Source organism: Anas acuta, chromosome 25 (assembly GCF_963932015.1).
Source record: "Anas acuta chromosome 25, bAnaAcu1.1, whole genome shotgun sequence".
Taxonomy (NCBI): Eukaryota; Metazoa; Chordata; class Aves; order Anseriformes; family Anatidae; genus Anas; species Anas acuta.
In genome coordinates, this window is record NC_089003.1 from 3,181,062 (window position 1) to 3,196,727 (window position 15,666).

The 15,666-nt window shown below is 53.2% G+C and overlaps 1 protein-coding gene across 4 annotated transcripts in view; it reads right to left on the reverse strand.

Annotated features, from left to right (window-relative positions):
- Positions 1 to 15,666, reverse strand: part of KANSL1 (KAT8 regulatory NSL complex subunit 1) — a 92,116-nt gene that overhangs the window by 68,278 nt on the left and 8,172 nt on the right. For 2 of the 4 annotated variants that reach the window (XM_068661168.1, XM_068661165.1), the window contains exons 1-2: positions 14,795 to 15,239; positions 3,370 to 4,756 (exon numbers count right to left, since the gene is read on the reverse strand). In XM_068661168.1, coding sequence (XP_068517269.1) covers positions 3,370 to 4,673 — 1,304 coding nt within the window. In that variant the 5' untranslated portion in view covers positions 4,674 to 4,756; positions 14,795 to 15,239. Of the gene's footprint in view, positions 1 to 3,369; positions 4,757 to 14,794; positions 15,242 to 15,666 lie in introns of those variants that run through there. The other 2 variants (XM_068661167.1, XM_068661166.1) reach the window with 2 other exon arrangements.

The window sequence follows — 15,666 nt, forward strand, 5'->3', positions numbered from 1 at the left end:
CCACAGCCAAACACAAGGCAGTCAAAGAAACCAGCCAGACCGAGGAAGGCAGCTCCTACGGATACACGTGCACGTGAAACATTTCCCACTCTTACAGCCACGAGCGCAGGGAGGCAGAAATACCAGGGCTTGGGTAACTCGCTAAACCCTCGCTCGATTGCACAAGCCAGAGCCCCCACACCAGCAGCCCTCCAGCGCCGGGGGGAATCCATGCGCCGGGCTCCAAGGCATCTTTCACAATCAGCAGCCCCCGATCCTATCGCTCTGACAGCAGTTTGGGCCCTTTCAAAGCCCCACGGGTTTCAGAGAGGCAGGAGGCTGCTGCCTACGGTCAAAAATCAGAGCAGTTGTTGACAGGGGAGGCTCCAACCTGGCTGTGCCACCACGAAGCGAGGCACTGCGCCTGCTGCTCCCATCCCTGCCACCAAGCACGCTTCTGAAGCAACACCTCCGAGGCTCTTAGCTGTGAAGCAAATCGCTGCTTATGGTTAATCTGAGGGCAAATGAAGGCAGCGGGGGGGTCCTTGAGCCAGGGAAGTCTGCAGCTGCGCACCAAGAGCCGGCCCAGCCTGCGCGCACTCGGTTCCGCGTTAGCCGCATGGGAGCCAAGAGCAGCTCATTAAACCAAGCCCATAGCTGGCAGGGCTTCCCAAAAAAGAAGGTGTAACGAATACCTCCCTGCTTTGTTTATGCATTACACGCTGGCCTGGTTATCTGCTCCAATGGCAGCGCCTTCCCAGGCAGCAGGAAGCTTTAGGAGGACCCAGCGAGTCCTGGTGCGCGCCTACTGCTACGGGGAGCTGCGATCCCCGCCGAGATGCTGCCTTTACAACCAAGACCAGGCCTGAGCAGCGCGAATGCTTCAAGTCTGTCCTTGACCAGATAGCGATTCTGGAATGCCACCGTGCCAGAAAAACTCAAAGGTCAGCTCTTATCTCAGCATGATGTAAACAGGTCTTTGTTTCTTTCGCATGCTTCTACTTCGGTCCCAGAGGCGGGCGGCGACTCGGCCGCTCGCTGCCAGCCAGACGCAGGATTTGAGAAGTCAGGATTTGAAGAGTCACTCTCACTAGGGAGTGAGAAAGCAGCAAGCGAGTCCTTGGGGGAAGGAAGGAGCAGCCAGGAACAATACCCAACCACAGGAACCCGGCTGGGGGATCAGGCAAAGTTTTCGCACCCATTACCATACTCCGTCTCGCTACTGGAATTATGAATAAGTATAATAAAAGTCTTCCCAATAATAAATAAATTCTTCAAGCTGCAAAACCCAGCCATACTTAAGCAAGCCTCTGCCCTTCTGTGCTCGCACAAACACCAAGCAACGCCTCTGTACAAGCAGCTGGCCCAAGGTAGCTCTTCCCCCTCCTGCCACCGCGCTGCTCGCGGACGCTCAGCCGCGTGCACCAGCTCCTGAGCTCGACTCCAGGAGTTTGGGTAAGGAGCACAAACGCGCATTCAGCCTCAGCAGCACCAGAGCTCATGAGACCCAACGTCAAAGCGCTCGCACCAACAGGACAGTCGATGCTGGAAAGAGCAATTAGTGAATCCCCAGAGGCGTAAACTTTAAACTAGGCTTGGTGGGCCTGGCCTAGATGCCACTCCGCGTACACAGCGGCTTCTGAAACGGCAAACAACAGAAGGATCATTCTTTTTATTGGCTTTACAAATCTTTGGCTTTTAAAGAGTACTCGGGAGGCCGGGGAATGGCAAGGCATGACTAACAGAAAGGGCAGAAAAGTCAGCAAAGAATTTCACGCGTCGTGTCTCTGAATACCGCACTTCCTCTGGGGATTACGATGAGTGGCACAGGGATTTCACTTTGCTCGACGACACGGGAACCTACGAAACCCGCAATGTGGAAAATTTAATATTGCTTTGGACAGACAATAGTGTCAGGTGCCACCTCCAATAAGAGCTACAATGCTTCTGAATTCAACTTCACTACTAAACCCAACAGAGTAAGTTTGGGGATGTTATACAACGGGAATAAAGTTACCCAACTCTTTGCTACCAGCACCAGGGCCGAAAGCCTGTGCCCAGCCAGCACAGATCACATGCCCAGCTGCTAGCTCCACGCTGAACTCATCTAGAGCTAAAGATTTCACGTAAAGAAATTCATCTTACACTAACATCCCCAAAACAATGTGAAATTCAGCTGGAATTTAATGCCCGAGAGCCGCAATATACATGTTTATTAGCTCTTATCACGTGAGCGTGTTTTCTGTGGGACGCTCCAAGGTACCAAGTGCGCACGCTGTCCGTGTCCTACTTCAGTGAGATTTATGTCACGGCACCTGACCAGCCATAAACGTGCCTTTGGACAACAGGAATCAAAATACATCCAGCCAGTTCTCCACGGCTACCTGCACAAACCCAGAACAGCGCGGGTATGCCAACAGCGTGCCCAGCCAGGGAGGAGCACCGTGGCCGTGCAGAGCTTTCTGTCTGTGCTTCAGCCCGAGGGTCAACCGGGATGGAACCGATCTGCTGAGGCAAGCAACATTTCACACAGCCCAAACACACAACGCGGCCTTTTAAGAGATTTGTTCAAAACTACCCTGATAAGCAATCCCAGGACAGACGCTTGTCTTTGGAAGAGAAGTTTCCCTTGTTCCTTGCCCTGTCTCAAGACCTTTTTCCTTGATGCGGGTTTTCCTCCTCCACACACAAGTTGACAGCTAAGACTTTGGCAAACAGGATCCAGTTAACAACCTATTAGCCGCTGTCATCATCTAATGCAACTCATCACAAATAATAAGAAAATTGCCAACAGTGACTTCCCAGAGGTTAAGGAAGACGACACACTCACTTTACACTTCTACCACCACTCAACCCAAATGCTTTAAGATTTTTTTTTTTTTTTTTTTTTTACCCCCAGGCAGTTTAACCAAAAAATATAAGAAATAAATTAAAAACCATCACCACTCTGCAGTCAGTGAGGATTCAGGCTGGCCTTACTTTACATAACTGGTTTACAACAAAGATCCCCATTGTAAAAAGACAAATATTTCATTTCAGGGGACAGGGCCAACACATAAGCAAGATAGCAGAGAGAACTGCTCATAGTATTTCAGGTTTGTATCTGCAGCATGCCTGAGCTGCTCCAGCCAGCCTCTTTCCAGGACTTGCTGCTCTGAAGGAACACCAAGGACTGCAGGATGCATGGAGGATTTTAACTTCAGCACTCCATGCGCTGCCTGAGCTAGAAGTGTGCCACAGATCACACCACACTGATTTTAACAATTATTTCTTTGATCTAAGCCCATCAGAAGAGAAAGGTGTTCCTACAAAATCCAGATTCTCCATCCGCCACCTTTCCCCTTGCTCTCCCCCCTGCCAGCAGTAAGGCAAAGCACAACTGCTACTTACAGCGGTACGTGGGGTTGTTCTGGGTCTGCTTTGGTCAGTTCCTCCTCTTCGACGTCAGACTCTCCTCCCGAGCTGCTGTCAGTGACATCCGAGTCAAACGCTTGTTCACTGGATCTCAAGTTGGCCATACCACTGGCCGTGAATCTCTCCAGTTCTTCCGATATCGAATCGCTCTTCAAGAAGCTGCTCAGGCCTTCTGAAGTAACTGTCTCGCTCGCAGCTTTCCTTAAAGCTGCTTCTGCCTTTCTGGTCAACATCAACTGGCTCCGATGCCTCAGGGGGTCCAACGTCGGGAGCTTGCTCAGAGTTTTCTCCAAGAAGCCACCCAACTGCTGCTGGATGTGTCTCTCCACCTGCTTCGCCTGCACCACTTGCAAGCGCTTCTGCAGCCTGCGAGCCCGGTTCTCGATGTCTGCCTGCCGTCGCAGCAATGCCCTCGTCCTCATCTCGGAGTCAAGAGCACTGTGGTAACCGGCCATCAGAGAAGGTTTCTGCTCCTCCGACTTACCGCTCCCGAAGTCTGAGTGGCCAGCAGCACCGGGCAACCTGCTCTCCCCACTGCCACCCTCGAGCACCCGCTGCTGCTCCATGGAATTAAGGGAAGATTTGTTTGCAGTGCTATTATTGCTAAACGGAGTCGTGTGCTCGGCATCAAGGCTTCGGTGTGGAAGAGTGCAATTGGTCAACCCGGTCTTCAAATCCCCTGATTCGGAACCCCCTGCGTTATAGTCAACGCCCTGGAGGGCAGCGGCAGGAGGAGCACACTTCCCACCATTCAGAGCACTCGAGTTTTCATGGTCTGAATTGGTACTTTTGGCCAATTTCTTGGCCAAGCCGTTCACAGGCGCTTGCGGGAGAGGTGGCTGGCTATTAGTACTCATTGTTTTTAGATTCTCCAAAGTAAATTCCAACACCGGTTGCCTCCCCAATAGATCGCTTGTTTTCAAGAAGGACTGAGATAATAGAGAGTGAGATTTAAGGACTGTCTGCTTGTTGAAGACTCCTTGCAGCTTCAGAGGCTCTTTTGAAGGAACAGATGTAACATCCGAGCAGAGATAAGAGGCCACTAGCGGCTGCAGCTTGCCCAGCTCTTCCTTCGTAGGGTTGTTTCGGAAATCTAAACTGGGATCCTCCGGAGCAATGGCTTTCCTTTTGGTGCCGTTGGCAGCCAGGAGGATGTTGTTGGCGTTGCCGTTGCTCTCGGCACTGCCAGGCGACAAGGTGGAGGACGGGGGAGCCAGCTTGAATCGGATGTGGTGAGCTTCAGCTGCTGCGTCAGTGAGAGCGGGCGCCATCGCAGCCATTCAGCACAGAGAGACGGGAAGTCCAGCCTCTCCCGGTGCCGAGGCCAGCTCCACTGCCTCCCACTGCCTCTCCTGAGGACAGCCTGCAAAAGAGAAGAAGGAGACAGTGAGGCACTGCACTTACATCGGATGCAATAAGCAAGACAACAGTAACCAGAGGTACCGACTCAAGGGGCGCGCCATCCTCCCCCTGCCACCACCAGCCCCGTGCCGAGCGGAGCCACCCAGGTGCCAGCAGGGTTAGGACAAAAGCAGCAACACATGAGCTGACCCCGAGGATTTTCCCGAGCTGGTGCTTCTAACGACTGCCCTCATCTCACAGACCATCCACCGAGCACCCCTGCATCCTTCCAGGCCTTTGTGAAAGGTTTGGCTCTGGGTACCCACAGCCCACTGCTCAGTGCCACCAGCTCGCCAACTTTCTCTTGAAAATCCTTGAGCTGTGCCTATAAAAAACTTTTCACTACTTCTGCTGCCAACTCAGGTGTAAGAAGTGACAACGCAGAACTGGAACGTGCAACACAGACAGGGCCCGAGGGGAAAAAAAATCTCCATATGCTCCAAATCCCAGTAGCCAAAGAAACCCCGCAATCCCACACGGGCTGGGAACCTCATCGCTTCCCTGAGAGTAAGCCCTGGACTTCAAGGAAGCCGGTTCCCTGCTGTGTATGAAGCCTGCTTTCCCAGAAGTTCATTTCCGAATAAGCCAGGTGATTTCCAGCGTTAGCTATTTCCATTTCTCTTTCAAAAACATGGATAAAGATTAACTCACACGCACCATGACGGAGCACTTCTACACTGGCCGTAAGAGCAAGCCGCTGGCTTAACTCAACTAGATCAAACAAGAAAAATAACCAAAGGCATTTCATTCATATCCACTGCAACTTTTTTTTTCCCTAGACGTCAAGTTTCTAATAATTTACCTACTTCCTTTCCCATTAAGCATCAGCAGTTTTAATGCCTTTTTTTGTTCCAACTGCCTTCACAGAGCCCCCAGGACAGGCTGTGCTAACAAGTACGAGTTACTTTACCCTCCTTGCGCTGCAGAAGTTGTGCAGCACCTTCACAAGCTGTTTCAATGTCAAGCTAATAACACGGAATCGCCCTGATGTCTTGCCTGATAATGCCAATCCTCTAATTTCACATAAATTTGCATAAGCTTGTTGTAGCTGTTCATTAACGCACCCCAATGACCAAATTAATACACCATTAGATAGTCCTCGCTTATCCTGTGACAACTTTGAAGATGTTGAACGAACAAAATTCAGCAGGCAGCTTTGGTTTGGGCCTTGTTCGGCCGCACCGAGGTTGCTCCCCCGTGTCAGACCAAGCACCTAAGGCAACCTACAGAGCTGCCTTCAATTCCCACTCATGTCTGCTCTCAGAGCTCTGCCCTCCTCCTTGTGGACCTTCAAGCACTGCAAGATGAGCATCTCAACCTCCTTCTCCAACTGGGAATCGAGCAGGGTGCTCAGGTCAGACCAGGAGCAACCCGAGAGCAACCCCAGCTCTCCCCCATGCAGGTTGGGGCTCTGCTTCCCAAAAATAAAGAAGAGCAAGACCAGTAGAGATGAAACCTTTTCCAAACGGATCGCTGATACTCTTGCCAGGTCCACAACTCACCACCTCCAGTCCTGCTCACGCTTGCCCAGCCCGCAGAAGGGTGGCACAGAGGAAGGCAACAGGGAAAAAGGAGACACTCATGGGGGAACTGGTTAAAAAACAAGCACAGAGCTACTAGGGATGAGTTCAGACTTCAGAAGTCCCCTGCTGACAGAACTTAACCTCTTTTGTAATCAGCTATACTTTGTCCTCACTGAAAAGAAAGTACACTGCACGCCTAAAAATTTAATGTACATCGCACTGAAAATAGTTTTGAAGTCATCATTTGGGTCCATAAATAATGACGATGACTCTTCGGGGCAGAAACAAAAAAAAAGGAACCTGCAGGGAACTTTCCACTTGTAGCTAAGATGCCCTTGGGAGAGGAGGGAGGAAGAGTGCCGGAATAAAGGACTTCCCCCACTCCAGCCTCCTACCAAGACCTCCAACCAGACGTGAACACCAGGAGGGACTGGAGCAGGCAGCAGGATCCCACTGTCCTGCCTTGCAAAGGGAGGCTCTGGATCTGTGCTCTTCACCACAACTGCCACCGTAACATCACAAGGGAATGAGAGCAGCTTTGTGAACGCCCTCACTGCAAAAGAGCAGAAAAATCCACGCCTGGTGCAGAGGGCAGCGATTCACTGTGGACACATTCGCACTGCGCTGCAGCCGTTGAAGTTTACCAGGGCTGAAAAGAATTTCGGAGTAAATTTGTAGGTCATCAACTTCAGTTAAATTAAGAGAAGTAAGAAAACGGAAGCAAAACTTTCATGCTGCCTCTTCCTCCAGGTTAGCAAACTCGCTTTAAAGAGAAAACCTTCCTCCCAAGCTAGAGCAACCCCCCCGCCTTCACTTTGAGTTGGGTGCAAAACATTTCAACCCTTCTGAAGCCCGGGAAGACACCCTTCAGAGTAAGGCTTTGCTCTGGTAGCTTACAGATGACCTCCAAAAGTATTGGGTGCATGGCTTTTTATTTAAATCCTTAAAAACCGTGTTTCCCTAGCACTGACTTAGCTCCCTACTGCTCTGAACAGCCTTGGGAAGAAGCGCTCAGAACATCTGTGAGCGTGCTTCCCCCTTGGCTCTGCTCGTAGGTTTTGCTTGTTATTACAGCCCCATCACAGCATCTCTACCTCCTTCCTCCAAAACTGGGGGGAGAGGGCAGGAGGCACCTCGGAGGTGAGCAGGAGGACAAGGAGCAGGGGTCAGGGACACACGGACACAGCCCCAGGAGCTCTGAACGGCTCTGGGAGCGATCTGGCAGTAACTCTTAACAACAACCCACCCCACCAGCCTGAACCTTGCCTGCCCCTGGGGCTCAAACCATGCTGCAAAGTTCTCCCTGAGCTGCTGTCACCCACCAAGATCAATGCCAGCACCCACAGGTCCTATTTTTTGGTATTCCTCCACCAAGGGCCTGCAACTCCAGGCACCGGAGCTGGCAGGCTCATGGCCCTCAGGAGAAGCCCGCTCCAAGCCCTGTTGTGGACATTCGAGAGCACCACAAACTCCACACCCGCCCTCAGCAGCCACAGCACCACCCTCACGCATGCCTCAGTCTGGATTTTGCTTCAAACCCCCCCAAAAAGGAGCTTCTTCTGGAAGGGCAACACACAACCAGCCTGAGAGCAGCGCTCCGAATCCACAAGCACATCCTTGATTTTTCACTTCAAAACTAGAGCACTGGCAAAGCAGTTAGTGTTAATTAACAGAGGAAAGATGAAAGGCTGTAGCACAGCAGTTAAAAACAGGGTAACCGTAGCTCGCCCGGCTTCCTGAGGAGCACGAGCCAGGCCACCGAGGGAGGCGAGTCACCGGGCCGACTCGGTCAGGTGGCTCCAGCCACAGCCCCACGTGCACGGCGCTCGCATTCAAATCCTCACCCGCCTCCCAAAAATCAGAGCAAAGGGAAAAGAGTCAGCAAGGCCGAGGAAACGACGGGAGGGGAGGAGAAGCACAAGGAGGGGGGCCGGTCACGCTACCGCCACAGCGGCCGTCGGGTCGCAACGCCCCCGAAAACGACCTTCCTGCAGCACAACGACTTCGCCAGGTTTGGAAACTCAATTTTGGAGCCGGCCCTTGAAAGGAGAACTGGCTTTCCAAGCACACCGGTTTGTGCAACGCCTCATAATATAAGCCCCGAACGGACATGGAGAGTTTTTGTTCCCTGAGAAGTTGTGACGGGAGTTTCAGGAGGGGGGAGAAACCGAGCACCTGTGCTCGCAGGAAGGCTCACAAGAAGCGGAGGGCTCCAAGCACCAAGGGCCTTGCCACCCGCCTGCCCCCAGGCCTTGGCCACCCCACGCAGCCCTCCAGCCCCACAGGCGGCCTTGCCACTCGCTGGCCCCGCTCACAGCCACCTCCTGTCGGTCTGAATTCCCCAAATTGCCATTTGAACCCTCACACGGAGGGATTTCTGCGTGTGAACATCACCATCTCCTTTCACCTCACAGGCCGGGGCTGCTCTGTGAGGGCTTCGAGGCCCCCTCACTCCCCCAGATCTCCTCCAAACCCACTTCGGGATGTGCCCTTTTCCTACTCCTTGTGTTAGAAACGGGGACAGAGGAGGTTACGGGTACCCACACAAAGCTCAACGCGTGCACAAAGGGCCAGGCATCAAAGTCTCTTCGTACCTGGCACCGCGACCACCTTCCAGCCCCCCCAGCTCCACGTCCTGGCAGCGGGGGCCACACGTGGGGGCTCAGCACCTCACACCGGGTGCTGAGGGAGGGCCCCTCCGAGCCGAAGGCCGTGCAGATAAAGAGACCCCAAGGGAAGCGAGCACCAGGCCGGCTCCCACTTCCCCCCTCACCTCCTCCATGCCCAGGCAGCTCCGCAGCCCGCGGGGTCACAATCAGCTTTGAGAAGAAACTTTGTGAGGATGAAATCCCCTCACACCCCATTCTGCGGCCTAAAGGCGGCATCTGAGCTCCTAACCCCACAGAGTAACGTAAAACGCAGGCACTCGACATGAAGCCAACCCCCTGAGCCCAGAAATCCTGTTTAATAACAATACTGCACAACACACACAGCGGATCCCCTCCACGCCTCTTTATCACCCCTCAACGTTTTATGGCTGTCAGACAGATGTCTGCCAATTTAGGGAGGGATTCACAGAAGTAACTCTCAAAGCTTTAAGAAAACGTGACAGGCAAGTACAGGACGATGAAGTTATCGATAACCCAGTGGTCACATGCAGTTTGGCAGCCAGCGCGCCTGTAATGACCTACATTTGGGAAACGGGCCCCTTTTTCCTCTTCTCTTTTTTTTATAGAAAGAATGAAAAAGGTGAAGAACATACTGGAGAACTGCAGATTTTTAAAATATATCCCTAAGTATCTTCTGTGTATATTGACGCAACAGACCAGCTCCTAGTCACTCAGGGAAAAATAACTATTTTAACATTAACCTCCCAGGGAATTGTACTTCTGCTCTACAGCAAAGAAGAAGGAATCACTAAGCTCCAATTTTACAGCCTTTGTTTCCAAGCAGAAGCTCTCAAAATTAAAATAGAGGCTGGTCCACAGAAGTGGCAGGGTCTTCCTCCGACTTCAAAACCAGCAACCTGAGGTCTCCTTCTTCAAGTGCAGTTCTCTGTTTTGTCTGAATTCCTACCGGATATAAATAAAACTCCCCATGCTTTGCATAATTTAAGGTAGAAGAGTTCTTATCAATATGATGTCAGAAAAAGAAAAAAAAAACAACAAAAAAACATCCACAAAGCCAAATTAACTGTCATCTCCCTAATCAAAAGTATGGAAAGTCAAATAATTTGAAGCAAGAATGACTTCACCGGGTAAACGAAGCGTCTGGAGATAAAAATACCCCTTGCTTTTAGGTTACTCTTCAGAACAAAGTTGTTTTCTACATCCAAATATAAAGCAGCATGGTTTAAAAAACAATAGTGGTACATTTGCAGAAAGCAGCAGTCTGACAGAGTACTAACAAAGACAAAAAACAAGCTTTAATTATTAAATCCAGGTCTCCCCCCTCATCCAGTATCAGAGAGATTTTGTTTTTCTTTCGCATAATCTGGGCAAGTTGCCCAGGAAATATGAAAACCTGAACTCAGGACTCAGAGAGCAAGTTAAACAAAAAACAGAATTGCCTCTTCAGTTTAAAGACACATTTCCATTCAGTAGGTGCTGTTATATCCACCTCTGTGCAAAAGCATACAAGGATTTTTATTTTATTTTTTTTTATTTTTTAACCAAAACTCAAAACCCCTGCCCTGTAAACGGTACCACCTTGATCCTTGGTGCTTTAAATGCTGCCCAAGGACTGTCCCTAGAAGCCTCGTGTTAACTGCTCTCCACCACGAAGCAACAGGCCAGAGGAGCAGAATTAAGCATCCCAACCACTCGATCCCTGCCCAATCTGGCAGGCCAGCCTCCCGCTGGGTTTAAATACCTTACATTGAATGGAGTTCATGAGAGCTCTCCGGATACGTGTGCTCAGCTAACTGCAGATCTCAGCTTTTATTGCTCCTCAGATCTCACAGCAGAGAGAACAAATCCAGCAGGACTGCCATGGCAGCAACCAAAGCCAAGCCGACACAAACTCCAGAACAGAGATGCTCACTGAATGGAAGATGATGCCCGATCACACAGCACAGGTTCCTTTTTATGGGCCACGACTACAGCCTGAACTCACTTTTTTGCTGTTTCTCATTCAGCGTAAGGCAACTCGCTGGTAACCCTTCCCATGGTATCCTGTCACTGCAGACCTCGACAGGAAGTTATGAAGATTTCAGAGAGGAGAATCGTGAGGTCTGACAGAGCTGAAAATGACAAGTCTTTAAGGTCCATCTTCTGCTAACATCTCCAAGGTCCAGAAAAGCTCACATCACACCAGATTATCTCAATTAGTTTTTTTTAATAGCTAGTTTTTTTAAACACTTAGCTATCCACTAAAAAAAAAAGTTTGCAGCCAAAGATTAAGTAACAGATGAAGATGTGGCCTGTTGAGGCTGACAGCTACTCCCATTTCCTCTCTTCAGATGCAATTGTTATCCTTTTTCCTTGTTCTCTTAGATAAACAGCACAGCTCCACCACTAAATTCAGACAGTGTGCTCTCAAAACTCTGTCCCCTGGAATTAAGCCTCCACGCCTGTTAGCATATCCCATTTTGCTGCAGTCATCTGCTAACAAGAGTTCAAAATATGGGGGCTGGGGGGGAGAACCAACTTATTTCCCTTATTTTCTGCCTTTCTTTGAAACCTGACCAGGAACTTATCCACAGCCCTCTCCCAAAAGCAGCGGCCTGAACTCCGGCTGGAAGGACACGCGCGGGGTTTAAAGGAATTGTGTTTAATGGAGTTGTGTTTACCGAACCCCGCAGCACCAGGACTCTCGCAGATTTGACTGCGACAACCCCGTGCCCGGTGAGAAGAAACAGAAAGCTTTTTCTTCCAGCTTCAACTATTTGTTACAGAAAGCTGCAGCCTTGAAGATGCGGCTGAACCGCTACTTACAGGGCAGGGAAGGATTCTCAAAGCAAGCGGCATTCTGGAGCTGGCTCCGCTCATCAGTCCCGACAGACACGGTATTCCTGCAAGTTTTGAGCTGGGACGTGGTATTTAGAAAATGCAGCAGCGGAAATGGTGCTCCTCCTGTCACCTGCCATTCCGGCTGTCCCAAAACCAAGCAGCTCCTTGTAACGAAACTACAACTGCTCCGAACACGCGTGCAAAGTCACATATCACAGGGTCTCAGCACGATGTGATCCAACCAAGCCACTTCCACTGAATTAAACTCCCATTTTTTGCTTAAGCTGGCCCACCTGTTTCCCGCACAGCCCAGTAAAAAGCAAACGAGAAAGACAAAATCGGCTGCTGATAAACGGGACAGGCAGGGATATCACCGACTGACACTCGCAAAAAAAAAAAAAAAAAGTAGTTCCAGAGAAATATTAAGACCCTCCCATCGGAAGGGGAAAAATAGATGAAGTTTTGTGGGCGGGGTGGAGGGCACCACGCTGCTGCTCGTCCTTTCTCCCCCGTCCCAAACCTTTACCCCTGCCCTCAGGCCGTGTCTTTGCCCCGCTATGGGTTTAGTCCTCCCCTGCCTGGAAAAGCCTTTTGAGGCTCCTGAGGACACGGCACCGCTCGCTGCCTGAGCAGGAGGAGGGTGGAGTGCTGAAACTCCAGAGACATTCTTTGTTCGGAGCGTTCATTAGATAATGGCAGTTGCGCTCTCACACACACACACAAAAAAAAAAAAAAAAACAGTTATAAACAGGGCAAAAGGAAGTGACTTTGGTCGAATAAGTGCTCAGCTTTCCCCCCTGGCTTTTGTGATGTCAGAATTTCACCACGTCTCCGGTTACCGAATGAGCTCCGAGGGCAGACGAGACTCGAATTCGGCAGTACAAAAAATGAAAAAAACAAAAAACCAAGAAAACCACACAAGGAATCAACCCAGCCGCATCTGCCTGCTCATCTGCTGCTTTATCACGCCTGAAGAGGGACCGACTGCTGCCGAAGCACCGCGGCTCGGCCCCGGTGCTGTCGTGGGACCCGGCTGGGGGCCGTGCCACCCTGGCAGCGCGGTGGCACCCGGCCCTCCCGCGCCAAAAGCACGCCCCGAGCTCGGCCCGATGGTGGCCGGCAGCGGACAGCCGGAGCCACGCGCCCGGGGCTTTCCCCACACCTCCTCCTGCCCCTCTCCGTCTCCCCCCCCCCCACACTTCGTTAATCGAGGCTTCTTAATTAAAGAAATGACCGCGGCTCCAAGCCAGCCCGCCGCCCCGCTCTTACCCGCGCGCCAGCGAGCGTTCGGGGAGGAGGAAGAGGCTGAAGCAAGGGGGAGAGAAGCGGAGGTTCCTCCATGAAAACAAAGGCTATAAAAAGGACAAATGTGGTTTAAAGGGAAGGCGCTTCCCACGTTCGGGACGGGCCCTGCGGGGCTCCTAACGCCCTGGAGGACCCCCCCGGAGGGATCCTGAGCCCCCCCCCCCAGGCAGCGGGACCCCCCTGGAGCCCTGGGCGGCGCGGCTTTTACCTCGCCTTATTTTTAGAGGCACAAATCACACCGCACGCAACACATGACATGATGTAACCGCTAACACCGAAACGGCCCAAAGCGGCGCAAAAAAAAAAACGCACCGGTCAGCCCCAACAAACCCAAAAAAATAAAAAAAAAAAATAAAAAAAAAAAAAGCTGCAGTTCCTCCCAGAGCCTGACCGCTTTTTATGGAAAACTACAGTTTTGTCATCCGAGGGCATTTTACATAACAGGCGGCGGAGAGCCCGCGCTCGGATCCACCTGTACACAAATTTAATTAGCAGGGAGATCGCAGCTCGGGTCGCCTTGATTTTTGGAGCAAATACCCTTCGTTTTTCAGGAATTTCGGCCGCCGCATTTTGCCTTTTTCCAAGACCTTCGGCGCCGCTCCAAAGGAGGGGAATTTCTCTGGGTGAGCACGCACCGGGAGATGCTAATCCCGTGATGAAAGTAAACAGCCGGGGCCGCTCACCGAGAAGCCTTTCGGGAGAGCCGCGCTCTCTGCTTTTTGAGAAAAAAAAAAAAAAAAAAAAAATGCATTTTGGGTTGGCGGGGCCGCTCCGGAGAGGGCAAAAAAAAAAAAAGAGAAAGAAAAAAAAAAAAAAAAAAAAGAAAGAAGCAGCCGGAAAGTAAATACAGGAAAATGGCTTAGCAGATCAAACCCAGATGAAAAATTACGCTATTGTACAGCCCGGGAGCGGGGGCAGGAGCCCCGTGCCACAGCCCCGGCCCCGCTGACAGCCCCGGAGCCCCCCCCGGCGGCGCTGGGAGCCCCCCCCCCCCGGGCTCCTTTTCCACGCGGGGCCGGGGCGAGCGTGCCCGCGTGTTGCAAGCTGGAGGTTATGCAATTTTTTTCTCCCATTTTTTTTTTTTTTTTAAAAAAACCTTATTTTCTGTTTACTTTGAAAACTTCGCTCGCCCCCCCCCCACCCCCTTTCGGCCCCCCGTTAACCCCCCCCAGGGCTAAAAACAGCTCCCACCCCCCCCCTTCCCCCAACCCCCCCCCCCCCCCCCACCCCGCTCCCGGGGCTCCACGCGGTGCCCCCTCCCCGTCCCCCTCCCCGGTGCCCCCCCCGTTTTCCCGTCCCACCCCCCAATTCCCGGTGCCCCCCCCCTTTTCCCCGCTTCCCCCGCCACCACCGCAGCCCCCCCGGTAATACTTTACCGAGCGGCGGCACCGGGAAAACGGAGGGGGGGGGGGGGGGGAAATGGAAAGGGAGGGGGGCAAAACGAGAAAAAGGGGGGGGTGAAACGGGAAAAGGGGGGGTTAAATAGACCGAGGGGGGGGGGTTAAATGGACCGGGGGGGGGCCGCCTCCCGCCGGGTGGAGAAGTTGGGGCGGGGGCGGCCGCCGGTGCCCGTCGGGGCGCGGCGGCGCTAACAAAGGGGCAGCGGCGGCGGCGGCGGGAGGGGGGGGGGGGAAAAGAACCGGGAGGGGGGGGGGGGGGGGGGGGGGTTGGCGGGAGGAGAGGGGGGGGGTGGGGGGGGGGGAGGCGCGGAGCGGCACCTACCACGTGATCGGGCGGCGAGCGCGGTCCGCCGGGGGAGGCCCCGCACAAAATGGGCCCGGAGGAGGAGGAGGAGGAGGAGGAGGAGGAGGAAGGCGGCGGTGCCGCAGCCGGCGCCGCTGCCCTGCCCCCCCCCTCCGCCCCCCCCCCCCGCGTTTCCCCCCCCCTTCGGTGGGCGCGGAGCCGGGGAGGGGGGGGGGGGGGAGGCCAAAAAAAAAAAAAAAAAAAAAAAAGAGGAGGAAAAAAGGGGGGTGAAAAAAATTAAAAAATACAAAAAATACAAAATAAAGAGGGAGGGGGGGACACACACACGCACACACGGGCCCCCCCCCCAGCCCCGGGTCGGAGCTGCGGGCGGGGCGGAGCGGAGCGGGGCTGCGGTGCTGCCCCCCCCCCTCCTCCTCCTCCTCCTCCTCCTCCTCCTCCCCGCCCCCCCCCTCCCCTCCTCCCAGCGCGGTTTTGGCCGCCGCCCCCCCCCCCGCCCCCCCCCGTGGCCCCCCCCCCAAAAAAAGGCTCCGGGTGAGCGCGGCGGCGGGCGGCGCGGCTGCGAAAATGGCGGCCGGGCTCCTTGTCGGCCCTCCCCCTCCCTTCAACCGGAGAATGCACGGAGGGAGGGAGGGAGGAGGGAAAAAAAAAAAAAAAAAAGTGCCGGGGGGGGGAGTGAAAAAAAAAAAAAAAAAAAAAAAAGGGAGGGGGAGGGTGAGGGGGGGGTGGGGGGGGCACCGCAGCGCCCCCGCCGGTCGCCGTGCGTACCGCGCCCGGCCGCCCGCAGCCAGGGGGCCCCGCCGAGCTCCCGCCGCCGCCGCCGTCGTGCCGAGGAGCTGCAGTGCGGGAGGGGGGGGGGGGGGGGAATTAAAAAAAATAAAATGGGGGGG